Source organism: Mollisia scopiformis, assembly GCF_001500285.1.
Source record: "Mollisia scopiformis unplaced genomic scaffold LY89scaffold_27, whole genome shotgun sequence".
NCBI lineage: Eukaryota > Fungi > Ascomycota > Leotiomycetes > Helotiales > Mollisiaceae > Mollisia > Mollisia scopiformis.
Window position 1 is genome coordinate 545,730 of NW_017263607.1, and position 27,483 is coordinate 573,212.

Genomic DNA, 27,483 nt, shown 5'->3' on the forward strand with positions numbered 1-27,483 from the left:
GAAAAGGCAATGCAATACATACACAAGACCATCATTGCCTTCTACGGTCTATCTATTAAGTCTCAGCTTCCTCAGACTTCATCCACTCATCCTCAAATAAGCGGCCATAATGCCAGTTGGAAAACCATCGTGGGCTGCCCCTGAATTGGCAGTCCTAACGACTTCGGCAACATCCTTATCTCCTCCGACCCCACTCTCGAGAATCAAGGTCTTGCTATTGATTGTACTTATTCCATACGTGAACACCTTTGAGCTGCTCTCGTAAAGAGCAGCATTATCTTGACAGTCTGTTGCGCAAAAAGTGCGGGAAGGACCAGAGACGAAATTCCAGAATCCGCCAGAGGAGATGTTGATAATAGAAGAGTTTGAGACACGCTGATAAAGACCCATGCGACACTTCAAAGTATTAGCTTTGTGAAACAGGACAGAGAGTTTTGAGAGAGAATGAGAGCTAGGACAGAATTCGAAAAGGAAGTATTTGTACATACCACAGCATCAGTCGCCGCACACCAACTCCAATCAGGAGGCTCACTTGGCAGCAAAGAATCTGTCCAAGGAGCAGGTGCAAGGACCGTAGCTCCAGCCCCCTGCCAATAAGCAGCCTCACCTTGCTGCAATCCCAAGAACACATTCTTCGCCCCCACGATGTTCATTTGATATAAAGTATGATGCTCAATTCCCAACCCCAGTAGCCATGTCCCACGTTGTGCCTCAACCAAGAACCCTCCTCCAGGAGATGGTGTCTGAGTACTGCTTCCATCAAGATCGTGATCTGCGACCCAAGCCCACGAGTTTCCCAGTATGACGAGGAAGTAGATGTCAAGTGGGCAGAGATTCGTGCAGCAGTGCAGGTCACGGGACTGCTACAGCTGGTTTCAACTTTCGATCCTCTTGCTCCACCAATGCGGAAATGACAGTTGAAGAATCCCACATTGCCTGGTTTGCCGCCTGCCATATTGACCTCGACTAACACGGCCCCAGGAAGTATATCGGCGACAGTGAAGATGAAGTCTGTCAATTGTGCGACGCCCACATCGCCAGCATTGCCGATTTTGAGCATGGGTGTTGGTTGTTTGGCGTTCTTGAATTTGCTTCCACTTGCGCTAAACTCGGTGAAGGATTCTCCGACCAGTCTGCTTCCAACAGGTATAAGCAAGGTGTCGGTAAGAAGGTAGATGCCATGTGGAAAGTACAGGAGCTGCTTGCCGGCAGCGGAGTTGAGGATTGCTTGGAGACTGGCAGTATCATCTGTCACTCCATCTCCGGCAACGGGATGAGCAGCGACGTCTTTGACGTCGATTACTTGCGAGACATCGTATTCGGCATATGTTGGTGGAGTGACAGTTTCATAGAACCCGGTGCTGTTGACCAGGGTTTGTGGACGAGTAGTACTAATCATAGATCCAGTTAATCGACTCGGCGTTGTTGAGTTGACAGAGTACACATTTCCTCGAGTCCAAGTTAAGCCAGGCATGACAGATCCGGTCAGAAATGTTGATCGCCTTCTGAATAGCAGCAGTATCGTCGGTTGTGCCGTCGCCTTTGGCTCCATAGTCCTTTACATTTCTGAAGACGGTCCAGTTCTTGCCATTGGTGATGGTGGGGCTTGTCCCATCGTGCTTGATGAATTCGTACCAGTATCGGCTCGTTGCTTTAACATCTCGAATTTCATTGCTGCCTGCATTGGCAGCAGACAGTCCCGTGGTAGCAAGGCTGAGCAAAAGAAATATAATTCTCATTGCTGCGTAACTTGCATCTGAATCAACTGTCTTGACCCGCCATTCCGAAAGTAATTATATATCTTTATCTATCACTTGAAATCTTGCTGCCCCCTCCTTAGCTTATTGATCTGACCCATCTCGCAGAGATGATTTGCCAGAAGGTGTTGATGATCGATCCCATGGTTGCGGGACTTGCATCGGCAAAGGATAAATGATGGTCCAAGGAAAAGCAATGAAGAGAATGATGCAATTACGCAATGCTGAGTGTTCTTAACTCTACAAGAACAGTCATGTATTCATCAGACTCCAAGGGAAGGTGAGTTGTAAGCGAGGCAAGAATCCAGGAGTGGACGAAACAAGCCGTGGGATTGTGGACGGACCAATCGCGCAACAATCTCTTTTCGGGCCATTCCAACGAACAAAGGCTAATTGAAACCTTATATAACTAAGTAAATCCAAGATCTGGGAAGGCAGATCCCTGAATAAATTGAGAGATTTTTAATATGGCTAAAATGCTGTTTCATTGCGGGGTTGCCAAGCCCTAACCGAGTCTTTAGGGGCTCGCTAATCAAATCAGGGTGAGTATCTAGGTCAATTACGAGACCATGGTGCTTGCAAGAGCACAACTCTGGCCGAGACTGATCGCAAAAGACTGGGCAAAGAATTCTTGGCGTATAGAAGGCATGAGACCAATGACTACCTAGGTACATATTATGAAATGAGGACCAAGAAGAAGAAAAGTATCACGGTTTTAGCATATCACATTTAACCATAGCTCAATTCAAAGCGGACTCAATGGGAAGTTATTCACACCTTTTTTTCAAAGTTCATGCGATTTATTTGCAGAAGTTCTGCGAACGCTAATTTTGCGACCAACTCAGCGCGCCTTTTAGTAACAGATTGCAGTTCCCGGGCTTTTGAAGTTTCGTACCGCTTGGCCCCTCGAAACCGCTTCCATCACTTTTGCCCTTCCAATCCCATCACCCCTGTACACCTTCATCTCCAATCTTCAACGTCACATTTCGTTATCTCCTTGACCAGTGGCTTGCTCATCGTGATTGTCCATATCAATGTGATACCCAACGCCTTCTACGTCATCGGGATCGTCTCGATTCGGGAGTGCACCCTGCGATCCTTCGAACTGAACAATCTTGGGACCCTCGATTGGAGTAAGACAAGGTTCTTCTACTGTCCAATTGATCGCATCGTCGCACCTGTGTCTCTCGAACCACAGTTCCTTGTCGAAGATGTATTGTAGCCCAGGAGGATCTTCGTCGAACACAGCCATCCTGAATTTGCGGATTTGTAGGTACTGACTATCCATATCATCAATGATCTCCTTCATGAGAGATGTAATGATCAACTCATGACTTCTTTGGTACATCTCTAGCTCCAGCCGATGCAAGAGAATTTCCCGAGGAAGCTTTGCAAACCCTGCCATCCATCGTTTCATATCCGAGAGTTTGTGCTTCTGCTCCTCAAGACTTAGATCCCGCTCAAAAGTCTTGGCATACCGGTAAATCTCAACCAACCCGTCAGGTATCAAGCATTTATCGCTAAGATCGAAGAAAAAGGCAAACCTTGACACGGGTCCAAATAGACCACTGCAGCGCTTCTCAGATTTGACAAAGGAAGACATGCTCTCTGCTGCAGCAGCGATACGTTGATATTGAGGTTCTAGAACTTCAAGGATGATGTGGCGCACACGGTTGAAAACCTCAACGTTATTTTCTTCGCTGGCAGTGGCTGCGTACTCGAGTTGTGATTTCACAGAACGAAGGGAAAAGCCAGGTTGATCGATGTGTGTGAACAATACGGACGGCGCCACCTTTGATCCCAAATAGGATGGAGGGCTGCTAAGCAAGCCATATTCCGGGTCCATTTTTCTTCGGGCTTCTTCAATCCTCTCAAATGCTCGGGTATAGTCCAACAGACGTTGATACATCTTAAAGACTCGCACGACTGGTGTATTGCTTTGGACAATGAACTTCAACTTTGCCACGAGGTCCTTGGGTAGATCTACCTTGTGAAAAGTGCGAAATCGCACTAGCAGAGGCGAATACCACCATTCGTAAGAAGATGTCTCATTGTCGGGGAGATGCGTAACGGTAAATTCGGAAAGATTTCGGAGCCAAAGCAGTGGCTGTAGCATTCTGCTGGCTTTGTATTGGCGGGGAATATCCGGAAAGGTTGGTATCGTGAGCGATCCACAAGGCACAAACTCAACGTGTAGCGATTTTGGAGATGAATCGCAGATCATTCTGCAAAGATAGACCAGTCCATGGGAAGGACAGGATGCTTCCCAACCTTTGTGTGAAGACAGTGTTACTTTCCAATGCTTGATTTTCTTGAAAACACCTTCAAAGTGACCAGCAGTGAGGCGTTGTCCCGGAAAAGGCAGACGCAAGCGGCTGAAACTATATTGAAGGGGCATTTCAGGGCTGTTGCGGAAAAGAGGGCACAAAACATTCTCGTTCGAAAGAGATTGGAAGAAGAACGTGTTCGATTCGTAAAGAATGGTGGCTGCTTCTCCGTATACCGCTTTGCATGTCCGTAAAAGAGCTGGGTGAAGGCCATAACGCTTTCTGTAACTGGATTTGGCAGCCCCCTCACCGAATAATCCAGGAGCGCTCCCCTCACGGTTGTGCAACGACTTAATTGAACCCAAGATAGGATTTATAAGCAAGTACTTGTAAATTTCTCGTCGTACCTCAATGGGAATCGTCTTCAAGAGGTGGCATTTCTTGCGAAAAGGCTCCAGATCTCTCAGACGCGCAGCCAAAGCTTGCTCTCTTTGTTGGGACTCAGCTAAAGCCGACCGTAATATAGCAACTTCGAATTGTGGGGAATCTATGGTGACGGTGTTCAAGCCAAGTTGTTCTTGCTTGCGAAGAGCGGCCGAGAGCGCAACTTGCAATTCCATACCATTGGCAGTTTCGATGTTATATGCAATTGAGGCCTCCAAACCTGCTTGACTTCTGGATTTTAGCTTTCGCCATGAACCCAGAATGAGCTAACTTACCTCGGGAGATGTTGGTTGACACGGGGGGTTGCTGCCTCAGTCGCGTCCGGAAGTGGCGCCACGTTCATGTTCTTTCGCCTTTGAGGGGCAATTTAGAGACAAATCCAAGTTGGGATACAATAAATAATAGGACTTACTGTTTGGAAGAGACCATATTGGCTATGTATGATCCGAGTAGTGCGCAGCGTTGCGCACACGATCGAAGATCGAAGATCGAACAGATGAAGACGGAGTTGGAAATTCTTGACAAGAATCAAAATACAAAAGTTGGTATAGGTTAATCGATATACGCCAGCGGCCGTTGCTCCGACTGCCGCTCTTCGCTTACGCTTAAAGAAGGGACGGGTTTTGTGTGAACTAAAGTCTGGTTATAAGTAGTGTTATCGATAGTTTAATCGATTTACTTAGCGCCCTTTACTGGTCCCATTTCCACCGACAGTCGTCTGATTATGAGACACTGTTTGAGAGTTTCATTGAAATTACTGAACTCTCAGAACAGGATGAATTCAAACTTGACTTAGCATTGCTTAGCACATGATATATTTGAAGCTCTTGTCTCATTTCACTTCCCATATCTCCCTTTCATCCAGCCTTTCTTTCATTCATAGCCATAGCACACGAAAGTGCTGAGAAAAACCTCGTCAAAGTATGAAGTTTTAATCTCTTAACAACTCAAGTACTTATGTTAGGGAAATGATGCACATATAATATTAATTTATATCACGTGCTACTCCATTCGTGTACTGCTAGCCAGGTCCCTTTGAGAGCTCACACTGCTGCAAGTGAAATCAGATCTGACCTGAACCGGTGCAGTTTTCAGAGAGAAAATGAGGCGTCGCGGGGCGTTCAGTTGAAACCGAAAAACTATTCATGAGTTGTAAGGAAGGTAGGCGGAAAAGAATCATAGATACCAGTTGATGTACGCCAGGGGCCTCTGCTCCGACTGCCGCTATTCGCTAGTGGTTGAAAGGAGGGATAACTTGCCAATTGGACGAGGCACACTTCTTGCACAGAATTTGTTGGACTGTCCACACAAAATCAAAGAAGTATCATAATATTATTACGTGTTATAACTTATTGGGTTATGTTGAAAAGATCCAGAAAGATATTTGAATTTCATGTACTGGTGCGCTGAGAAGTAAAACATGCAGCACTTTGAATTCCAAGATTGTGGCCTAGGCAACCAGCAACTTATAACTTATTTCCCCGGACTTAGAGGACGACTTTTGTGTGAATTCAAGTTCAGCCATGTCGAAGAGCATAGCACCCAGATGAAAAGAACTTGAGACCTGTGAGCCGATCCTACACTAAATGGAATTGCTCTGGTCATTGTTTATTGTTATTGGTTGAAGGAAATGATTAGTCGGGCGTGACATGAAGTCTTGACATGGAGAAGGGCACCAAAATTACAATATCAGTAGATACTAGTCAATGTACTTCAGCAGTAATGGCTCAGACTACCTTAACTCGCCAGATGCTGACGGCAGTGAACAGTCTGGCATGAATTGCTGTTATAAGGAAGGGTGTAGGACCAGCGTTTAAAGGTGCGAAGAAGATGATTGGGGAGCAATGGTACATGTAGAATACTTGATGATCGAACATTACCTGGAAGTCTTAAATATTCTGCAAGCATCCAGAGATTTGTCGGTTTAAGCAACTTTGCAAGTGTAGAAAACAGCATTTGAAATGGCTCGAATGAGTTTAAGCAACAAGCGCTGGACAAGAAAGAGCAACACAAAGGCAGAGAACGCTCAAAGGTAAAGGTACAGTAAACATCGCATTGGCTCAGGTGTTTCTTTCACAGGCCAGCTTTAGCAAGAGTTTCATGAAGAACGCTGTGATCACTGATGTCAACGTTGACGTCCTCTTGCATTTGTGTCTGCGCGGTGGTCTGATAGTCGTGAAATATGAAACTGCCAGTTTATGCCGATGAATGGCGGTAATTGGGTGACACATTTTGCAGCTTGTGTAGAGGATTACACCACATTGAATGTAGCTACTGCTGTGATTATGCATTCAGTGTGAGAATGCGGATTTCGGATGAAGTGAGGTTTGAAATATTAGCGTGGCTGAATGGCCAATCAGATTGAATCTGAAATTGTGGGTCGGAAAGGCTGTGATTCAAAAAAGTTGTCCCCCACCACATACCAACATCAACAACCTCAAATTGCCCGCAATCTCACGGCACGCACCCGCAAAGACCATCATAAATGCGGTGACCCTGCAGAAGCTCTTTAACAAACGAAACTCACACCCGCCACAATGCCGCCAAAAGGTGCGCGAGGCGGTGCAGCGCGAGGCAGAGGCCGTGGACGAGGAAAGGCTACAGCTCCTGCAGCACCAAGTGCAATGGAAGGCCTAATTGGAGAGTCTGCCAATGAACCTTCGAGCCAATCCACTCTCGAAGACTCCTCCCTGCCCTCAGCAAAGATCACAACGCCTCAACATCTTCTCGATGACAATTCAGTACCCTCACCCAATTCTTCGCCAGTCTCAATTCCGACCGAAACCCCTGCCCCAACGCCTGCGCGCGCTCCCATACCACGATCAGAACCTACAGTTTCATCTTCAAGTCATGTTGGGGAACCTTCAACACGAGGTGGACGAGGTGGGGCTCGAGGCGCGAAGCCTGCTGCTGCAAGTCGATTCAAGCCAAAGAATGTGAGAAGCGATGCTAGCAAGCTGAAGGAGATCGCCGAAAGAGAGGAGGCAAAATTACATCAGTTGGCTGTTGAGAAGGCCAGAGAGCAGGCCAGATTGTTGCGTGGGAGAGGCAGACTAGCAAGAGGGAGAGGTGATGTTATGGGCAGAAGGGTTGCAACTGCTAGCGGGATATTCTCAATTGCTCCTGAAGCTCTGAGTACGTTCTTCCTTGGTTCTGAAACGAATCTTGATGCTAATTTCAACAATCAGAATCCAATCCCGAGTTCGCGTCAAAGTTCAAGTCAGGAGGAGGTGGTGGTGGTAGTTCGTCCGGTGTCAAGAAGGAAGTCGGTGCCTCTTCACGCGCAGGTGGTCCAGGAGGGTCAAGAGGTGGTGAGAGTCGCAGTCAGGATTACGAACCACGATACCCTGATCAAGATGAAGATACTCCAAGAATTGATATCGAGACGATCAATATCTCCTCTGACGACGAAGAACCTGTTTTTGCTGGCTTTCGGCCAGCCCTGAACGGCAAAGCAAAAGCTGGCTCAAGTAAAGGAGGTCTAAAGCCAGTTCGCCTACACAGAGAGGAACATAAAGAGCGTGTCACATTGGTCAACACAGAACCGACAACGAAGCCGCCTCCAGAGGACGATGACGAAGAGTTACCCACGATTGATGAGTTAAGATCTGCCAAAGCTACGCGCATTAATGAGCCATCGAGCCCAAAAGCAACCTTCATCAAATACGAGGTGGACGATGGAGATATGCAGATGTCATTTCGCTCTGGCAAACCACCGCCAAGTGCTTCACCAGATGCAAAACGCAAATTGCAAGAGTCGAATGCCTTCATACCACCCATTGAGCTCGATACCATTCCAGAAGGGTCGGCCGAAGCAAATGCTAAAGCGAAGAAAGAACAGAAGCAACGAACAGCCACAAAGAAAGCCGACAAGAAGCCTGTCCTGCAGACTGCACAAGATAAAGCAGAATACGAACGTCATTTACAAGATGTGGCTATTCTGGCAGACGAACTCGGTGGCCTCCAGGGAAATCTACGCGACATAGGCAAAGGAAAGGATGTCGAAGGTGATGTTGAAATGGGAGGCACTCTTGCAGAGGATGACAAGAAAAGTGGTCGATTATATCTTTTCCAGTTCCCTCCTGTGTTACCCGAGCTCTACAATCCCATCCATGGGAAACCAAAATCTCCAGCCGAGGTGAAGGCAGAAGAACTTGCCAAAGCTGAAGAGGAGAAGAAGGCCGCTGAAGCTGCAGCAAAGGCCGAAGCGAAAGGGAAGAGTAAAAGCAAAGCCGCTGATACCAACACTGACGCAGTTGAGATCAAGGTCGAAACGACTCCCGCTCTTTCGCCAGAAGACAGGAAGAAGAAAGAGGAAGAGGAAAAACGAAAGAAGAGGCAAGGCTTCGTCAAAGAACAGGGTTACATCGGCAAACTTATTGTTCGCGAGAGCGGTCGAGTAGAACTTTCCTGGGGTGGCACGAGTCTGCTCGTTGGGCGAGGTGTGGATGCGGGATTTCTGACGACGGGTGTAGTGGTTGATAGTCAGGAACGCGGCCCACCTGGTGGTGGAGTTCCCGAGGGCCAGGCAATGAGTATGGGGCAGATCATGGGGAAGTTTGTCGTCACCCCAGACTGGCAGAAGATGGCCTGATATGTGAATGCGGGAGTGGTTTCCGGAGAATGGGAAGCGATGTGATGCATTTACAGGAGCGGAAAAAGAGTTGCATAGCCTGGCGTTTTCTGGGCTCTGCAAGAGCTTTCAATTGACATTTTCGAGGTCAGGCAAGAGAGACGACTTGATGGGTAGACGAATAAATATGTTTGTGTTAAGACATTAGGAGCCTTTGCTTCATACTTGGTGAACTGGGTTCAGTCAATGGCCTCTTGCAGTATCGCTTCATGTCCAAGTGGGCTTTACGTTCTCTCAATTCCATTTGACCTTCTAGTTTGATACCTCCATTTCACACGACTAAACAGCTCTCCGAGGCTTCATTTCAAGAAGCTTCACCCTCCAAGCCCTCAGCCTATCCCCAAAACACTCCTTTATCCCCTTCCCACATCACGTGCGCATCCCACCCCGCGTTCTGCTGCCGAAAGTGGACGTTCCACATTCATCCCCACAGTGGCGGACCCCGCCCCCGCCTTCGCTCTAATCCGACGACCGACGCCGAGATTGAGGTGGACTGGAAGACGTGTCGGGAATTTATGTATGAGCGGTTAATGTGAATATTTCTCCTGCGCTTGGAATGTCTGTTTTCTGCATAATTTTTTTTTAAGAAAAACATTAGGGTGAGGGATTGTATGATTTGAAAGCAGATAAGGATTTGAGAGAGGTGAGATTGTACGGGTTAGAGGACGACAACGACGATCGAATCTTCATCTCAACTTGAGCGACTTCGAGGACGATAAGTGTATTAGAAGTCTTGGGCAAGATTCTGGGATTGAGCACTTTGCTTGAGACGAAGGACTACACCAGCAACTGCCATCATATCTTCCTCAACTCCAGGGAATCACCACCAGCCTCGAACCTCTGTCCTTTCCGACAACGGACAAGATGGGCTCCATCTCAACAGACGACAAGATGTCCATTCATCTCATAATCATTGGTGCTGGTTTGGCAGGTCTCTCAGCAGCAATTTCCACCAAGATTGCGAGTCCAGCACATCAAGTTACGATACTAGAATCAGTAAAGGAGCTCGCTGAGATAGGTGTATGTACCTCCCCCATTGATGTATCTGTATCTCTTCTTCCCGTCACTCTTGGCACCTCAAACTGACACATTCATTCCAGGCCGGATTACAACTCACACCGAACGCAACCCGACTCTTCAAACCCTGGGGAATCTACGACCAACTGGTCCCCAAAGCCACCTTCCCCCAATCCCTCACAGTCCGCCGCTTCGACGGCACCAAAATCCTCGCCCACGAACCCGCCTTCCAAGACCAGATCTCCTCCCGCTACCCAGCTCCCTTCTGGGGCATGCACAGAGTCGACCTACAACGCGCCATGGCTGCAAAATGTGCCGAGCTTGGCGTGGTGCTGAGACTCAATTCCAAAGTCGTGCACGTCGATTTCGTGGATGCAGAAGTGGAGATAGAGGGCGGGGAGTGGGTGCGAGGTGATGTGGTGCTTTGTACGGATGGGCTGTGGAGTGCCACCAGGTCGCAGTTCTTGGGGATGCCGAGCCCGGCGATCCTTACTGGCGATTTGGCGTATCGGATTGTCATCAACACGGAAGATTTGACGGGACCTGATGCTGAGGAACTAAAGGAATTTATATTGAGCCGACAAGTCAATTTCTGGGTCGGTCCCGGGACGCATGTTGTAGCGTACACGATGCGCGCTGGTACTGTATACAACATCGTGCTCCTTTGTCCCGACAATCTACCTCCCAATGTCTCGAAGACGGAGGGAGATCTCATGGAGATGAAGGATCTGTTTGTGGGCTGGGATCCTATTTTGAGGAAATTCCTGGACCAAGTTAAGGGAGTCGCGAAGTGGAAATTGATGTGGCTAGACGGTCTCGACGAGTGGTGCAACAAAGACGGTACCTTCTGGATGGCAGGAGACTGCTGCCATCCCATGCTTCCATATCTCGCTCAAGGCGCAAACTCATCACTCGAAGACGGTGCTGTTCTTGGATACTTGCTAGGTAAAGTGAGTAAAGAGAAGAAAGCGGAACAGTTGCCAAAAGCTGCGAAGCTGTATCAAGATTTGAGGAAAGAGCGAGGAGAGAGGATCCAGAAAGAGACGTTTAAGCAGAGAGATGATTTCCATATGCCGGATGGAGAAAGGCAGATCAAGAGGGATGAATTGATGACTGGGATGTTGGGAGGTGAGTTAAGGGATGATGTGGATTTTCCGAGTAGGTGGACGTGTCCGAGGGCGCAGAGGTGGTTGTATGGGTATAATGCTTACAAGGAGGCGGAGGAGGGATTTAAGGCGCATCCTTTCTGATGTTGGGGTAACAACGGGAGTGGCATCTGGCCATATACTTTGTGTCATGAAGGCGCATGGGATTTTGGCAGCTTGTTGACGTAGAACTTTGCATGGAATTGGGTTATAGTTACAGTAGATGCTTTGGATCATTCTTCTCTGCATGCTTGCTATTTCCTCATCCGTGTCATGGAAGCATCATGCGACTGCGCGCCTTCGATTTGAATACTGAATGTGAAGTGGCTCTGGCAGCTTGATAAAACACATACCTGCGAAGAAGATAACCAGGGTCGTAAAGACGATCAACACCAACTCAGCTTCTGGCCAGGGAAGTTATGTCGTCATTCTGTGCAATTGAGATTGTTTCTATCTTGATTCTCCAAGCTACAACTAAGAAACTCCCAACATGTACTGTCCTGCACCACTCTCAACTCCATCAGTGCGGCACCAAACGCGGTTGAGTATCAATTTGGACCAGTAGTGGTCGCCTGGCTATTTTGTTCTAGGGTCTGTAATGGGTAGGGCTCGCCGGAGGGCGACAAATTGAAGTCCCGGAAATACTTTTGTGTGTTCCATTTGCTTGGATCAAATGTGTCCAATGGTGAAGTGTCAATAGGTGTCGTTGGCTTAGTAAGAAGGGCGGGATTTTTTGGGAGGCATGTTGCTTAGAAGGTGGCAAAACGGAGAGCGTTTATGGAGAAGTAGAACCGTTCGAGCTAGATCGTCTTCAGATACGGCATGCTCGTCTTTCTTCACAATATGCAACAAAAAGGACTTCTCGAGCTCGCCAGATGGTACATCAAGGGTTCTGGCGGACTCGTCCGCAAGGTTATTGGTGTAGATGTGACTCACCATAAACCCGAGACAAAGCCAAAACCAGACACACCTTCAAAATCGACTAAGAACCCAGAGCAACTAGAAAGAGCAAGAGACACGAAGGCTCTCATCAGCCAAAACAGGGGACTCGTCTTCGAGGTTCTTGCCGCCCGTGGACTTCCTCGCCGTCCGTTTCGTTTGATATTTTTTTGGAGGAAGGAGGATAAAAGAGGACGCAACAAAATCTGGCGACGGCTGATAGATGATCCTTTTTTGCCTATCTCAAGTTAGTATAAAGGCATGTTTGCGTTGTAAAGCAAATAAGGGTAGACTCACTGGGTATGAATATTGTCCCATGTTGGCTCAGGGAAAGATTAAATTTGTGCTTCAATCGCGTCCAAATTCAATTTCCTACCCAAGAAACATTGTAATGATTGTTGTGTAGTGTTTGTTGGTAAAGCGTGAAGTATCGCTTGTGGTCGTTGAACATTTGTGTATATTGTGGTAGGATAGATCGAAATATGAGGTTCGTTCTAGGTACGGGATGATTGAGTAGAAGGCTGTGCTTATTGGGAGCCCCACTTCAAAACATATCACGAGGCGTGCTGTCGAGACGAGGTGTTATGAAGTATTGTGAACAGAAGCTTCGAGAGTTAAAACAGTCTTAGTGGATGTAGTGATGGTGGGAATGATTTGGGACTGGTCGAAACTATTCCTGTTAGTATTGGCATTCGCATTGACAAAAGGGTAGAGATCTGTACCACGGGGTCCCTTGACCAATCTCTCCCAGGAAACTCGAGAAGACTTCCATGGTGTAGCGTAGGTCTCCAGCGATGGGCTTTCGAGATTGATTCAGTAGGATCGCAGCGCACGTTTGCCGTGTTGAGAGTCCCGGCAGAAAGCTAGAAGCGAAGCAGTATGCTCTTGAAAAAATGAGGCTTGCAACGTCTAATGAGGTAAAGAGCATGCGAGTATGGGAATCGCTCTGCTAGACTCACACTGTCTTCTTCCTGGAGCAATGTGCTCCAAGCTTGAACGACAGATATTAGGTGATCTGTGGGCTTGGATCGAGGACAATGAGCATAGGAGGTCTGATTGTGGTGTTTTCGACGTCAAACCTCTGCAAGGTTAGCTTAGGTCTAAATACGTATAAGACTGCAGAAGGTCTTAATTTACCTCAAATTTTGACACCCAATATGAGAAGAGGTTCTGAGCAGAAATTGAAACGACGGAACTTCATTTCGTTTCTCGGTCGAGTGTGTTTTAGCGAAAGAAGCTGGAATGACGATCAGGCAGCTTTAGAGACTGACTAGGAGCTAGTGGTAAACTATGCTATGATAGAGAATGAAAGTTCAAGCAGAGACCCAAAGGGCAACTGACTGAAACTGACCATGAGAAGAAGATCAAGACTCAAGGGGACAAGGTAAAGACAATATGGGAAACTGATCTTGAGTGATCTCTCTGAGTGACAGAGTTGAAGCCTTGCGACTGGCACCAATTTGGCTCCGTGCATGAGTGTGGTTGTACACAACTGAAGCTACATGGGAGACGAAAAAGAAAATCGAAGCCAGCAAGCCACAACCCGGTTCCTTGACCACTCGGAATCTCTTGAGCAATCATATGCCTGATAGTGCTGGAGCCTGAATCCGTGGATACGAGCCGGCAGCCTAGCGTGATGCTCCGAACGAATCGTTTTAACAACAATCAGATTTTTGAAACACTTGGAGGGGTAATTCCCGCAACCTCCGACGCGATTGCCTGTTTCTCTGCTCGGAGATTTCGCAGCCATTTTCACGTCCGGCGCGCTGCAGCAGGGGCTGAGATCGACGCGACTTCGCGGCTTCTAGCATTGGGACGAAGAAGCTCGGTGAGAGAAAGAGGGAAAAGCTGGAAGCTACTCTCCTGGCAGCTCCTGAGAGGGTCTGGTTTTGGTGGAACGGAAAAACAATACCCTACATCGATGCTTCATTTCTGTGGAACATATCACGTGGTAAAGTCACAACAGAAACTCTTTTACAGCAGATCTAAGTTTGGATCATAAAAAAAAGCTAAAATCGGATTAATTCCCTATTCATATCCAATTGCAGCAGAAAAAGAATGGAGCTAATGTTTCACGTGACTGTCATCTTTATGTTCATGCAGGTGGTTCCGAGTCCACAAGCTGGCGTCGTATAAGGGAAGCTTTAGTGATGAGCAGAATCCAGCAGCTAAGTCTGTTCTCATCCTTGATTTCGATTTAGGCATTATGTAATAAATCTCAAAGCTGTGCTTCATGTTGCAGTTAAGGGGCCGACGATGTAAGCGAGGAATGAGCCAGCAAGTCTATCTTAACCGAATCTGGTTCTTGACGAGCCTCACTCCCACTCTCTGATACCCCGACGACTTTCCAAGAGCTGCCTTTAGCCCACAATATGGATATCAAGGAGTCACAATCTCTCCTCGCACACAAAATCCATCAATACGTTGCCAGTTCCACGACGCCGGAGGCCCACACGCTCGAGACATGGACCTCGACAATCAATACAGGAGACGACGTTGAACAGAGATATTGGATTATGTGACTGTCTCTCCTTTACCTGTCCAGCTTCTTGCTGATCAAGACGTCTAGTTATGTCCATGGAGGTGCTTGGTGGCGACCCATGATCACGGCTTCTTCATTCGCGTTGACAGTGAAGCACCTCATGGCATCACCGAGATCCTCTCACATTGCAGGCTTCGCATCACTCAACTACAGACTTTCAGCACCACCTCCTCTACCTCAGTTCGCGCAGTTCGCAGAACCTGAGAACCCTGCTCGCAATGTCAAGCATCCAGCTCATCTCAACGACGTCATCGCTGGTCTCCGATATCTGCAGCAGGAACACAGCTTCAAGGAGAACTATATCCTCGTTGGCCATAGCTGTGGAGCGACTTTAGCCTTTCAGATTCCCAATGGGGTCGATGTGGAGCCACCATCAGCAGTGATTGGCGTCGAAGGAATTTACGACTTAGGAAAACTTAGAGATGATCACGTGAACGTTCCCATGTATCAATATTTCATAGAGAGTGCTTTCGGAAAAGACGAGCAAGAGTGGAAAGACGCAAGTCCGGTGAGCCAGCGGAACGAAAAAGGCTTTTCATGGCAAAGATCAAAAGTTGTGGCTTTGGCTCAGAGTGATGAGGATGAACTGGTGAACAATGCTCAGCGGGACGCGATGTGGGAAGTTATGAAAATGAATGAATCTGCGGATAGGAAGGACATCCTGATTTGGTTGACGGGAAAACATGATGAAATTTGGAGAGAAAAAAACCCAGAACCACAACTGAAGATTGCCATTGAGGAAGTGCTGAGTAGATTGTGAGATGAGCTCACGTGTATCCACTTTTATTCGCTCTTTTAGGTCCAATTCAGGGCTCACTTAGAGGAGGATACTGCGACGAACTGTCCTCTTGACAATTTGAAAGTACACATCAACGTGATGTTGAAAGAAAGGTTATGCGATTGTATCAGCATTATACAGATGTCTAAGCGAGGTTTGAAGATAAGTTGGAAGTCGCAAACAAAATCTGCCGACCGAGGCGCGCGCTAATAACCAACCATCCAGACAAGGATTCTCATCAAAAGCAAGCAAATATGATTGCAAACCGCACTTGACATCTCGTTCCTTCAGATCTTCTATTTCCCTCCTTACCAGAGAGCCAACCACTGCTTTTCAATTCAACATTGCTCATAATTCCTGCGCAAGCAAACGACAGCCTTGTAGCCTTGCAGCCTCGCCAGCTGACGTTGAGGTCGTGTTTTCTTGAGGAATCACCACTGCTACTAACGCTGAAAGTGAGAGGCAACTCTTGTTTCGGTTTTCCTTATTACCGGGTAACATCTACAATGGCTCCATATTCGGCTTCTAGCGAGTTTCAAGACTCGGACGACTACTCTGATGTTGATGAAGACCAAACAATTCTAAGACGAGGCAGGCAGTCTCTTGGTATCTCGAAACGGTATGTCCGAAGCTGGAAACCAGGACATGCCATCCGAGAATTCTATCAGAACTGGTAAGGTCAAACCTGAGTCTTTGCCACACTGTCTAAACTTTCACCTTTACAGGAAAGACGCCATTGTCGAAACTGCAAGATTGCATCAAAAGGATCTCTGCCCCTCTGTCAAAGGATTCGACGCAAAAGATGTGTACACCGTTGAGGCACGTCACCCGGTCTCTAAGGAGCTTCTCGGATTCATTCGTTTCAAAGATGGAACACTTGAATTCACCAATTTCAAAGCACAGCTGAGCCGTACTGCCCTGGACCTTGGGGAGACCTCAAAGGTCGGCAATGAACAAGCAGCTGGAACTCACGGAGAGGGTTTCAAAGTTGCGTCTTTGGTAATGGTGCGTGAAGGTTACCGGGTCCAATACGAGGCTTCCAACTTCACGTGGACCATGAAATTCGCTGGGAGAGACAAAAACATGCTCTACTGTTTCTTGAGAGACATGTCTGAAACCAAAATTGCGACACAGAAAATCAAATACAACGCCAGACTTCAAAAGGGTGCTTCTCGTGAGCTAAAGAACAACATATGGGAAGATGTGTCGGTCAAAATTGGAAAGGTTAATGGTATCGGTGACAAGATCGAGAAGGTCAATTTCTTGAAATGGATTGACGTGTCTCTCGACCTCAATCGTCCTCTAAAAATGATCGACACTCCTCACGGTCAACTCATCCTGGACGATGCTTTCAAAGGCAGGATCTATCTTAAAGGCCTTCTGCTTGAGAATTCTTCCACAACCAAGCCTTTTCAGTTCGGGTATAACTTTTTCAACGGCACTGTAGATCGGGACAGGAAAGGATTGACCCACTCGAGCGAAGAAGTAAGCGTACTGGCTCAAATTTGGGCTGCAGCCATTTGGTCCAACGAACAGGACACTCTCGAGAAGTATGTTTTGATGCTTCGCCGCCAAGAAGCAGCAGACGTGGATCAGACTGAGGCCTACATGTCAGACGCAACGGCAAAGAAAGTTTGGGAACACCTAGTAATGATTGACTCAGAGAAGAAGAGCTTTTACCACGACCGTCGCAATGGAGACAAGGTGACAACCACCTGCACCAACCACTTTGGATAATTCTGAGCTAACACACGTGATTGCATTAGGACATTGAGATCATTCAGAGCAGCCTGAAGAAAGAACCAGAACAACTCCCAGGCAGTCTCTGGGACGCTCTCAGAAAGTTCCATCTTGTAAGAACCCCACAAGAACAGCAACGTTACCTTCTGCAGAATGCAGCACCAGCAGAAGATATTAGAACCACATTTGCTACTACAGTTCAACGAGGTCTTCGTGCAGCCTTTGCATTGGACTCGAGAACACGAACGCTAAACTTAGAGTTCAAACGCGGAGACAAAACAGATCTCAGTTTGCTCTATGTAAATGGTTTTCTAACGATGAACGATAAATGGCTTGATTTTCAGCGCAGCCATGGTCGCAACAAATGCCCCCTCGCGAGCGAACACAAGCCGGGACAATCTTGGGATGATTATTTCGAATGCGACCACATTGTAACGGATCTATACAGAGAGGTACTGGAGGAAATTAAGCGTCATCCAGAACTGGTTGAAGACGAAGTGGCTGCAGTTGACGATTCGTTGCATCTGAAGGTCTGCGGGAGTCTCCGCCACATGCCAATCATGATTACCACAGAACAAATGTCCGATCCGGGAGCTATCGAAGTCAAGTGGTTTGACCTAGATCATGATGTTTTCAAGGTAAATGGCGTGGATCCTCTATGCCGGGTGGTATTGCATCGAGAGAGTACATGTTCTGCCAGACGGGACGAACTCCTCTACAAAGGTTAGTGCTATGGAATCCTGTACAAGTTCATTAAAGTGACGCATTGCATTAGCTACTCTAACGGAACATCTTTGGACAGATGAGCCTCTCAGCACGTTACCTACAGAGGACACTTGTGGCTGTCACATTGAACGTGTTCCTCGATTGAAATCAAAAGTTGTGTTCAGCGGATTAGATTCCAATGAGAAGTACTTCGCAATGGTTTCTCGAAACGAGCATCAAGAATTTCTTGGAGTACCTCCAAATAGCATCTCTCCCAGAACAGCGCCTGCACGAAGCGTTGTTTCTCCACCGATTGTGCGGGATTATCTAGGGACGCGATCACAGACTGCAAAGAAGTCCCCGAAGAAGGCTTCTTCACTTGGGGTTCATGCCCGCAGCAGCTCTGTAGGCACACAGATTGCGGACTTATATGACGATTCGCCTGCTGGTGCTGGTGCTGTGGCTGATGACTGTTCAGCTGCCGATCAGGACTTGGATGATGACATGGATGACAATCAAGGCGCGGGTAGCACAGATAAGCCGGAAGCTGGTGTCGAGTCTAGCGTAAGGAAGAGCACTTCGCCAACTACGAATCAAGCTCTACAGGTCAGTCAAATCACAGTGCACAAGAATCCTGGACACTGACTCCTTCTAGGCCATACAAGAAGAGCTCTCAACACACAAACAACTTGTCTTATCACGGGACCAGGAAATAAACGGTTCGAAGAAGAAGCTGCTTGAGCAAAAAGATCAACTCGAAGCAAATGAGTTAGCTTTGGAAAGTTTGCGACTAGAGATAGATAGTCTGAAAGCCCAGATCAGCCGATTACAAGAGCAACCAACACAAAACGAACTAGAACTCCAAGCTCAAGGTAATCACTTGAGAGAGAAAGAAGAAGACTACAACTTGGCACTAGCAGAAATCGAGTCGGCCCAGAGTATCCTACTAGCGAAACAAGCAGAGATCGATCAACTTCAACAAGAAGAGGAGGTTGCCAGTCGGACCATTGACAATCTTCGTTCCCAAGTCCAGCAGTTGAAAGATGATAACGAGGACCTGGAAGCCCGGCTCGACGAAGCAGAGATGAATTACGATACTCAAGTGCGACTCGCTATAGAGACTGCCGAGCGGCGACGACGACGAAGACCACGACATGATACTGGGAAGAGAGGACGTGAGAGTACGGAGGACGACTTTACTATCAAGACAGAAGGCTCATCGAAGAGACAGAAGATGGTCATTACAACTGCACAAAAAGGCATTGTTGATTTGACTTCTGACAATGATGTTTCCAACAATCGCACTTCTACACGGAGTTCTACTTGAGTGGCAAGAGCAGAAGCTGTGTCTTTTCTGGTGCTGAGAAGGGGCATGGTCAGGTCGTATCAATATGAGACCAAGTTTATTCTTTTCATCGCGTTATAAATGGCGTGCGCAAATGCTATCAAAGGGATGGGAGGCACTCAAAAGTAAGGACAAAATTGTATATACCAAAACAATCGCGAAACGGGTATCGCAGCCAAAAAAATCCTCATACTTCACCCCTGACCACGAAAACTCGAATGGCGTCCAATCTGTTGTCCCTCCGCCCCTTCACTAACCTCCTTTGAATTCGTATTCAAATCTTGATACTTGTCAAAAGTCAATCATCCCATGTGCTGCTGACAGCCCCGCCGTCGAAAGCCGAAATTAATGACGTGAGATGAACTTCTCTAGCACTACTCCAACGTTGCAGACTTTCTTAGATGAAAAGATCAACCTTCAAGTCTGGATGGTAGGGCGCAGAAGACCAAAGCTGCTTTGGCAACATGTTTCATAGTGTCATGTGATCGGTGATTTCTTGCTTTGTACGAAACTGCAGAACGGAAACAATTGAAGACGTTTGTGACTTTTCCCCCTCAGTATTAGGTAGGTGAGATTGTGCGCGAAGACTACTCGGCACTTACCATAGCCGTCTGAATGGCTCCCATAGCACGGTTCTTCTTTCCATGGCGTGAAGTTGCCAAGCTAATATCATACCGTGTTCTTAAATGCCGGGTTGGTGCGCGAGTGCCGCCAGATTCGAGGCACTGGCGTCAACAGTGGTGGCGTTTCCATACTCCTTTCCACAAGAGTTGATGTATATGGTCTTGGGCTTCTTGTCAGGCAGATGGTTCCAAATGGTGGAGGTGCGACTGCGAATGATAGACGGAGATTCTGGGCCAGCATAGGGATTACCAGCCATATTGCGAGCATGATACTCATCAAGAGCTTCATTCGTAAGGGACTCAAACGGATCAACAACGCCATCAACAACGCTATCAACAGAACTTTCTTGAGAGCTAGCCGCAACTTTTCCTATTTTCTGATTTCCCACATTTCCTGGTCGTCATGTGCTTACCGTTGACTCGTGGCTACCGACCAGCTTGACGGATTTACAGCCCAAAATTCGAGTATAAAAGGGTGTCGTTCAAGGAATATTCTCGTCCTCAAACATATGCGAAGAAATAGTATCGCTTGCGAGTACGCACCAAGGTTCCTTGACTTGCATGCTTATTTGAATGATATTTACACTGAATTTAATGAATAGACGGGCAACAAACTCTGGTAAGAACCTTAGTATGACCACGAGTGCTTCGATCACCCCTTCGCTCTTATTGACAAACGGAGTGAGCGCGACGCTGACTTTGATGGTCAACAGCTCTCTTGTATTTGTCATGTCGTTGCTGAGCCATCGGCAGTCGCTACAACGTGTGGCATCTTCTTCTTCATGTAGTCCAGCGATTTACCAACGAAAGCCGTCTCGTACAACAGTGTCGGTGGGACCATTCCTCGTCTAGATCTTTAGCTTGCGACAATGCTAACATCCGAATTATTTCGCCATCCCGGAATTCATAAGAATAAGTGCAAATCCGTTTCGGCTTCACATGTATCGGAACTCCGAGGAGTCTTAATATGCGTTCGTACTTCTGTACTAGTACGGAATTTCAGGTCTCGAGAATGTTCCCCGTGTCTTCGCGACTTTTCTTTTCCTTTCCAGGTGAACGAGTCGGGGTGAAACAAGTACTCAAGAAGGGACCCTGGTCCCTTCTTGTAAAACCACGCGTCTGTATACTTTGGGCTCGAGTCTTTCTCTCCAATGGTTGTATGCTTTGGTGATTGCATGATTAACCAAACTTCCCCAAGACCGGAAGAAGCTAGGGTACGAGTAGGGCGCGGGACAGCTCCCTCAATAAAGCTCCTTCTTGCCTTGTCCGCTCCCCATCGGGCAGCTCAAGAAGGAGCTTTTTCTCGTCCGGGACTGAGGTTTTTCCTCGGTCCCCAAAATGATGTTCTTTTCCATAAAAGCCGTGTAGATCATTCTCGGTGAACCTTATTCACCGGCTTGGAGCCCGCAGGACGCCCAAGGATAATCGATCCAAAAGTATTTTTCCTCCTACCTGTCCTTGGAGAGATGAGCGTCCTGCGGACATTGCTTCGTAGCGTTCGTTCTTGAAGATTTCGGGCAGTACTCGAATTGGTTCGCGTTGCAAGCATATCTTGTATCGATGTGATCAAATTCGCGGCTACACCGCTTGCCGTATGTGACCACCATGTAAGGCAACGGCGATTCTGCAGGTGATTGATTGACAGAAGGCCGCGACACGCTCGAGCTTTCGATGGGACAGCTGTATACGGGCTCGAGCCTGGGTCTACGTGAAGTCAGATAACAAGCAGCTGCAATCCAACTGGGACGCATACTCATCTGCGATGGCGTCTTGTCTCAAAGTCTGTCGAATTGATACCCTACCGGCGTATCTGCTACGCCCCGCACGTCTGCACAAAGCCTAAGCTGGATGCATGGTCATTGCACACTCTCCTGCGATCTTCGGCACTTTTACGTGTACCGAAAGCACGGAATCGCGCATCAAGGACTCTGACGATAATGCTGGGGTCCTCGATGCGCGACTGAGGAGGAAAGCAGAGGGGAATGTAAACATCCGGCTGAAGAGAAAGAGATTCGGATGCGCGCTAAACGTGATGAAACAAACCCGTGCTCAGATATGCCCGCACAGCGGGGTAGATGGCGGGGTCTGGGTAGCAGGGGCAAGATTCTGGAAATGAGTTTTGAGAGACCTTTCACTTGTAACGCGAGTCTTCAACAAATCAAATACTTCCTTGCTATGTCTTCGAGATGAGATGTAGCTGCCTGAAAATCAATCCCGACACCGCGAGTGCCAGAGCACCCCCCTTTTCATTTTAAGCGATAAGTGATGCTCGTTTCATTTATGCTGCTGCCTTAAACTTTCCTGAACCTTACCAAGACCTTAAATACCATTCAGAATTCATATAATAGCTTGTCTACCGCAGCTCTTATGTTATTTCATACGTCCTAGGAGAGAGAATAGGGGAGCTACATAATCAAGCTCGTGTCAAAGGTCTCGAAAGTTCAGGATGGATTCCTTTGAGAAGAAACTCTCTAAAGCAACATCTATTGATAGTCGAGAGATCTTAGGAGCAATCAGTATGGTGGTAGACCGACAAGGTGAGTCTTCTGCTTCTCGACCAAGGTGTAAGCTTTGTAGCTAAAAACTTCCAGGGACCCCTCTTTACCACTATGCATCAGGCTATCAATCATTAGCCCCCGATGACCCGTCCATTCTTCATAACAGTGCCTTCGTCATGGCATCAGCAGGCAAATTCATCACCCACATCGCAGCTCTCCAATGCGTCGAGCATGGCCTCATCAGCTTGGATGAGCCAGTTCATCCATACCTTCCAGAATTGGAACACATTCACGTCTTGTCAAAGAATCAGGAACTGAATGCAGTAGCTCGATCTTTTGATTACCGACCAGCAAGTCGGAAGATCACGCTTCGCCACCTTCTCTCGCACACGAGTGGTGTTGGTCATAAATCTAACCCAATGATCCAGGAATGGCGAGCTGCGAAAGGCGAAGCTCCAAAAGCAGATTATCATCCGAAGGTGGATATTGCTAAGAATCCTCCATATATAGCACCGCTACTGTTCGAGCCAGGCGAAGGCTGGAATTATGGAGCGAGTATCCAATGGACTGGTGTCCTTGTCGTGAGATTGACGAAACAACCACTCGCGAAATACATATTCGACAGGATCTTCTCTCCACTTGGGATGATATGTTCTAGGTACAACCCTGAACAATATCCTGATATTGTGTCACGACTTCTTCAAATGGTGGTAAGAGAAGGAGACAAAATATTGCCAGTTGAACATCGGCCCCAAGGACTCGTGTCTAGTATCTCAGATATGGTTGCACTCTTCGCAGATCTGATGTCTCACACATCGAAGATTCTGAAGCAAGAGTTGGTAGACTTGCTTTTCGAACCGCAGTTCGCACCTTCGAGCTGGCCCAAAAACCTGCCGTATCTCTACTCAATCTTCGTTGCTTGATTCATCCTCATCAGAATCTTGATTATATCCTGTGTTTAACCCGGCCAACTGCTGCTTCAAATCTTCTCCCACGAGCTCATCTTCTTCCTTTGGTAGTGTCGAAGAGTAACGTGCTGTGTCGAACGTATTCTCGAAAAAGATTTCGGGCAGAAAGTTGTCATGGGCAGACTTTGCCAAAATGAGAAGCGTAGATTTCCGAAGGTATTTTCCAGCTGTCGCCCACATGTTGCCCTTGCCCTCAAGTTTGTCCATGATTGCGAGCTTCAAGCTGTCGTCCTCCTCCAGGCACCGAATGTAAGTCATCACAAATTTAAAGTAAAGGTATCTTTTCGCTGGTCGGTTGTCATTCAAGAACCTGAGTTCTTGTCCATCGATATCCTATCACTGGTTAGGCTTCAACGTTTGTGGTCGAAGCTTTATCAAACTGACCTTAAATTTGATATCATCTCGGATCGGCATCTTCTCGAGACTTTTGTCCAGCAGCACCAATTGAAAGACAACATTCCTCTCGGTGGTGCCAGGCTTGGCGACAATTATAACTCGCCCTGCATCCAAAGCAGCTTCGATGAAATTGTGGAGTGGAAGACCTAGATACCATTAAGCTGATAAATTTAATCTTTGGACGAGTGGTTTACCGTTGTTTGCATCCCCCAACATTGCGCTCCCAGTGACCCCGAACAAATACGAAAGGGCTTTGCCATCAATGGATTTTGGAACAATGTGAGCGGCTTTAACAACAGTTTTGAGACTATTCGGGGTTGTTAGGGTGCTGTACCAGCCCGTTAAGACACAATAGTGGTCGTTGCTGTTGGTATCCTCATTCGGTCTCTCAGCGGCATAAAATGCCAAGACATCCTTCTTGAATTTGTGTTGATCAAATCCTTTTTTCTCCTTTCGTTGCCTCATGTTGCCCTCATATTCCGATTTCTGCTTCACTACAGCTTTCTTGCACGCTGAGCTCATTAGCCCAACGTAGGCTGTTTCGATAGTTTCTCGCGAAGGTCTCATCTCTTCCAAGTCGTCCTGAAAAAACTTATATTGATTCTTCACCTGGAACAGTTCGATTCTCTTTGCTTCCAACTCAATGTCGTCCTCAACTGTCGCCTTGTGCTCATCAAATTCCGCTTTGGTCATTTCCTTCCGCTTCAATCGATTACCAAGATGTTTGATTGTGACATCGGCGAGCTCGATATCTGACTCCAAAACCTCGATTTGGGCCTCGATAAACTTGGGCACGCTGGACGCCGAAGAACGGGCGGACTGTGCAGACACTTTTCGCTGTTTGATCGCGGACACTTCTTCTTTCATACTCGGACCGAGCAATGATGATACCCTGGGGGGAATCGTTGGTGGCTGCATTTTCATACGAAGACTGAAGGCGTATTGTGAAGTGTGATTGTCGCAGAATCCTTATTCGAGGTTGGAGATATTTATGGTGTTCTGGCCAGTCTGAATTTAAATGTGCAACATTTCCCGGTCGTGACGTTGTGATTTAGTAAGCGTCGGCCCGATGCCCGGAGAAGGAAAGAACTGTTCTACCTTATATGCGAACCCGCAGTCCTCTTGAGAGTCACTGGATGGTGGCTGGTACGGGGGGAACTTAGGACATAAAAGTCCCAGGTATGATAATATGATAGAATGAAAGGCAAAACACATTAAATTATCACAAAATTAAGGCTAAGACCTCCCAAATTCTAATTTTTAGCATGCTAACTGCACAATCTGCCACCTTTCAGCTCCAGCTCTCTGAATGCACCAGCTCACTGAATGCACCGGCTCTCTGAATGCACTAGCTCATAGTATATGCGCAAAAAGTGATGCAAAAGGAAGAGGATTTTGTCAGAGGAGAAGTTTTCACTTAAGTGGAACAAAATAAAAATATTAATAAATACAGAAAAAAGAATATATAATTAAAAAAATTAGAAATTTATATATTATATAATCGTATTATTATTATTTTTTTATTTATAATAATAGAAAATTCGATTTTACGAAATAAAACTCTATAGTTTATAATATTTCGCAATGTATTTAGATTTTAAAGTAAAATGCTATAAAAACTAAAATGCTTTTGCAATTCAGCACTTCACAATTCAGCAACTCAACATTTTGCGCGACCTTTGCCCTGCATTCCATGCCATTCGGAACGATATCGAGAACTACGCCGCACCAGCTGGCATACCGGACACCATGCAAGAGCCGCCTGTGAATCACAGCTTGGCTGCTTTGGTCATTGAAGCAGAAATGCCGCTCTCGCACATGCCCGCTGGAACGCTGACATGGAACGGGATGCCAAATTTGATTTGGGCCATGCACAGAGAGAGAGGGATTGCCATGATCTTCGCTACGCAGCTGTTACCAGTGGATGATGAGAAAACGGTTGATCTCGCAATGACATTCTTCAGGGAGGCTTGGGCTAGATTCGGTTGATGTTACTCCAATTTATGAATTATGTACATAATTACATTTACTTTTTCATTACTTCTCTTGTACGAGCAACATTCGTCTCAGTCGCCTAGCATACAGTGCAAGGCAAACCTTGAATCGCTTCAGCAATAGCATAATAAGCTGGCTTCCTCTGCAATGTGTCGTTATAGATATCCGCACCACCTTGCCCGGGGAACGAAGAAGGAACCCAGCTATAGTAATCATCAAAATCCCAAACAGTGGTCCCAATGCAGTGAGGACCAACCAACATACAAGCAGCAACACTCTGGTAGTAGTCTTGGGCTTGCTCTGCTTGACCAGTCTCGTTGTAGTATGGCGCTGTGGGGAACCTGATATCGAGCTCTGTTTGGACGACATCAACACCAAGAGCGATATAGCCTTGCATGGCTTCAAGTTGGTCGGCTGTCGATGGTGTGCCGCCCACTTCGAAATGAGATTCGAGGCCAACGCCATCGATTCTGATGTTGCGACTTTGAAGATCCTTGATAAGCGCATATGTTGCAGTCGTCTTCTCGCCAGGAGACTCGATACCGTAGTCGTTGTAGTAAAGCTTGATGTCTTTTCCTGTGGCCTCAACAGCTTCTGTGGCAAATTGGTAGGCGAGATGGAAGTAGTCGGGACCAATGGTGTCGTACCAGATACTCGAAGAGAAAGAACCATTGCCAGCGAGTGCCTCATTGATAACGTCCCAAGAATAGCAGCGATCGCTCCAGTGTGTGATGAGTGTCTTGATGTGGTTTTCCATCACAGCTGTGAGGGTCTCCGCCGTCCAATTTCCTTCTGTAACCCAAGGAGATAGCTGAGAGAGCCAGATTAGATTATGGCAGCGGACGAGGTCTCCTGATTTCTCGGCAAGATCGAGAAAGTAGTCGCTACCAGTGTAGTTGAAGACACCTTGTTCTGGTTCCGTGAACATGAACTAGATCTTATCAGCCAATGTTTTGTGAAATGGAGAACTTTAAAGAGAGCGTACCTTCATGGTGTTTGCTGGAGTCATTTCGCCAAAGTTCTTCGGGTCCGTCAAGATTGTAAGGTAGGCAGGATCAGTGGTTTCGTCGGTGCCCGGGATGTCTGCGGCTGTTCCAAACCAAAGCTTTCCCTGTGACTTCATCAATTGGTTCAAGTAAGGGCCTCCAGAGGGAGTTGAAGTTGGCGTGACGAGACACGAGCAAGCGGAAGCGACTCTTGATGGAGATCCACCACAGTTCGAAGCAAAGGTTGGAAGAGCCACGCCAGCTGAAGGGGTGAACGTGGGGCAGAATGCCTCTACCGCGGCCGAAGCACGAATGAACTGTCTAAGACAGTTGTCATGATTGCAATTAGGTGCAATCACCGAGCTTGTTGGAGTAGGCGTAGAAAGAACAGGGTTGAGAAGTGACAGAGCTACCGCAAGTGCTGCGATTGAGAAGGAGTACATCTTGTCCGCGTTTCTGGGAGGAAAGCCGGAATGCGACAATGAATCTCTGTCCGAGTCCGCCAGATTGGACCCGACATTGTGGCTCTTATATAGAGTTCCCAAAATCTGGAAATTTCTTGAAGGTTCAAAGTTCGCTCCATCATCCTTGGACAACCCCTCCAATCCAAGCACTTACCAACATTTCTCTCATCCTATGGACCGCGGAGTTGCAATTCAGCCTGAAGAAAATCCAGGAACAGAACCAGGTTCACTGATCCAAAGA

At 47.2% G+C, this 27,483-nt stretch overlaps 12 protein-coding genes across 12 annotated transcripts; 6 read left to right on the forward strand and 6 right to left on the reverse strand.

The window, feature by feature from the left end:
- Positions 1 to 78: 78 nt before the first annotated feature.
- LY89DRAFT_675551 (pectin lyase-like protein) lies at positions 79 to 1,474 on the reverse strand (the record flags this gene model as incomplete). Its single annotated transcript, XM_018213520.1, has 3 exons — positions 79 to 396; positions 489 to 863; positions 932 to 1,474. The coding sequence occupies 3 exons, from the start codon at positions 1,472 to 1,474 to the stop codon at positions 79 to 81; spliced, it is 1,236 nt and encodes a 411-aa protein (XP_018064411.1).
- Positions 1,475 to 2,736: 1,262 nt separating this feature from the next.
- Positions 2,737 to 4,897, reverse strand: LY89DRAFT_740458 (uncharacterized protein; the record flags this gene model as incomplete). Its single annotated transcript, XM_018220588.1, has 3 exons — positions 2,737 to 4,696; positions 4,744 to 4,821; positions 4,881 to 4,897. 3 exons carry the CDS (start codon positions 4,895 to 4,897, stop codon positions 2,737 to 2,739), a joined length of 2,055 nt encoding a protein of 684 aa, XP_018064412.1.
- Positions 4,898 to 6,903: 2,006 nt separating this feature from the next.
- LY89DRAFT_787708 (uncharacterized protein) lies at positions 6,904 to 9,220 on the forward strand. The gene is made up of 2 exons (XM_018223097.1): positions 6,904 to 7,603; positions 7,657 to 9,220. Exons 1-2 carry the CDS (start codon positions 7,006 to 7,008, stop codon positions 9,060 to 9,062), a joined length of 2,004 nt encoding a protein of 667 aa, XP_018064413.1. The 5' UTR covers positions 6,904 to 7,005; the 3' UTR covers positions 9,063 to 9,220.
- Positions 9,221 to 9,705: 485 nt separating this feature from the next.
- LY89DRAFT_787709 (FAD/NAD(P)-binding domain-containing protein) lies at positions 9,706 to 11,368 on the forward strand (the record flags this gene model as incomplete). The annotated part of the gene is made up of 2 exons (XM_018223098.1): positions 9,706 to 10,121; positions 10,202 to 11,368. Exons 1-2 carry the CDS (start codon positions 9,966 to 9,968, stop codon positions 11,366 to 11,368), a joined length of 1,323 nt encoding a protein of 440 aa, XP_018064414.1. The 5' UTR covers positions 9,706 to 9,965.
- A 1,328-nt stretch (positions 11,369 to 12,696) lies between these two features.
- Positions 12,697 to 13,282, reverse strand: LY89DRAFT_268719 (uncharacterized protein). The gene is made up of 2 exons (XM_018206346.1): positions 12,925 to 13,282; positions 12,697 to 12,872 (listed from the first exon to the last, which is right to left on the reverse strand). Exons 1-2 carry the CDS (start codon positions 13,128 to 13,130, stop codon positions 12,785 to 12,787), a joined length of 294 nt encoding a protein of 97 aa, XP_018064415.1. The 5' UTR covers positions 13,131 to 13,282; the 3' UTR covers positions 12,697 to 12,784.
- Positions 13,283 to 14,088: 806 nt separating this feature from the next.
- Positions 14,089 to 15,714, forward strand: LY89DRAFT_723865 (uncharacterized protein). The gene is made up of 2 exons (XM_018218850.1): positions 14,089 to 14,720; positions 14,772 to 15,714. The coding sequence occupies exons 1-2, from the start codon at positions 14,575 to 14,577 to the stop codon at positions 15,502 to 15,504; spliced, it is 879 nt and encodes a 292-aa protein (XP_018064416.1). The 5' UTR covers positions 14,089 to 14,574; the 3' UTR covers positions 15,505 to 15,714.
- Positions 15,715 to 16,499: 785 nt separating this feature from the next.
- On the forward strand, positions 16,500 to 17,369 carry LY89DRAFT_627433 (uncharacterized protein; the record flags this gene model as incomplete). Its single annotated transcript, XM_018211142.1, has 2 exons — positions 16,500 to 17,226; positions 17,289 to 17,369. Coding segments are annotated over exons 1-2 (783 nt in total), but the record flags the coding sequence as incomplete, so codon positions are not given.
- Positions 17,289 to 18,155, forward strand: LY89DRAFT_656679 (uncharacterized protein; the record flags this gene model as incomplete). Its single annotated transcript, XM_018212398.1, has 2 exons — positions 17,289 to 17,985; positions 18,038 to 18,155. Coding segments are annotated over exons 1-2 (522 nt in total), but the record flags the coding sequence as incomplete, so codon positions are not given.
- Positions 18,156 to 19,994: 1,839 nt separating this feature from the next.
- LY89DRAFT_675557 (uncharacterized protein) lies at positions 19,995 to 20,666 on the reverse strand (the record flags this gene model as incomplete). Its single annotated transcript, XM_018213521.1, has 3 exons — positions 19,995 to 20,265; positions 20,349 to 20,372; positions 20,479 to 20,666. 3 exons carry the CDS (start codon positions 20,664 to 20,666, stop codon positions 19,995 to 19,997), a joined length of 483 nt encoding a protein of 160 aa, XP_018064419.1.
- A 1,715-nt stretch (positions 20,667 to 22,381) lies between these two features.
- Positions 22,382 to 23,018, forward strand: LY89DRAFT_740463 (beta-lactamase/transpeptidase-like protein; the record flags this gene model as incomplete). The annotated part of the gene is made up of 3 exons (XM_018220589.1): positions 22,382 to 22,472; positions 22,527 to 22,912; positions 22,965 to 23,018. 3 exons carry the CDS (start codon positions 22,382 to 22,384, stop codon positions 23,016 to 23,018), a joined length of 531 nt encoding a protein of 176 aa, XP_018064420.1.
- A 26-nt stretch (positions 23,019 to 23,044) lies between these two features.
- LY89DRAFT_268856 (uncharacterized protein) lies at positions 23,045 to 24,785 on the reverse strand. Its single transcript, XM_018206347.1, has 3 exons — positions 23,992 to 24,785; positions 23,786 to 23,943; positions 23,045 to 23,734 (listed from the first exon to the last, which is right to left on the reverse strand). Exons 1-3 carry the CDS (start codon positions 24,719 to 24,721, stop codon positions 23,339 to 23,341), a joined length of 1,284 nt encoding a protein of 427 aa, XP_018064421.1. The 5' UTR covers positions 24,722 to 24,785; the 3' UTR covers positions 23,045 to 23,338.
- A 1,086-nt stretch (positions 24,786 to 25,871) lies between these two features.
- Positions 25,872 to 27,115, reverse strand: LY89DRAFT_710869 (penicillium Canescens endo-1,4-beta-xylanase Xyle; the record flags this gene model as incomplete). The annotated part of the gene is made up of 3 exons (XM_018217867.1): positions 25,872 to 26,723; positions 26,778 to 26,988; positions 27,075 to 27,115. 3 exons carry the CDS (start codon positions 27,113 to 27,115, stop codon positions 25,872 to 25,874), a joined length of 1,104 nt encoding a protein of 367 aa, XP_018064422.1.
- Positions 27,116 to 27,483: the final 368 nt, after the last annotated feature.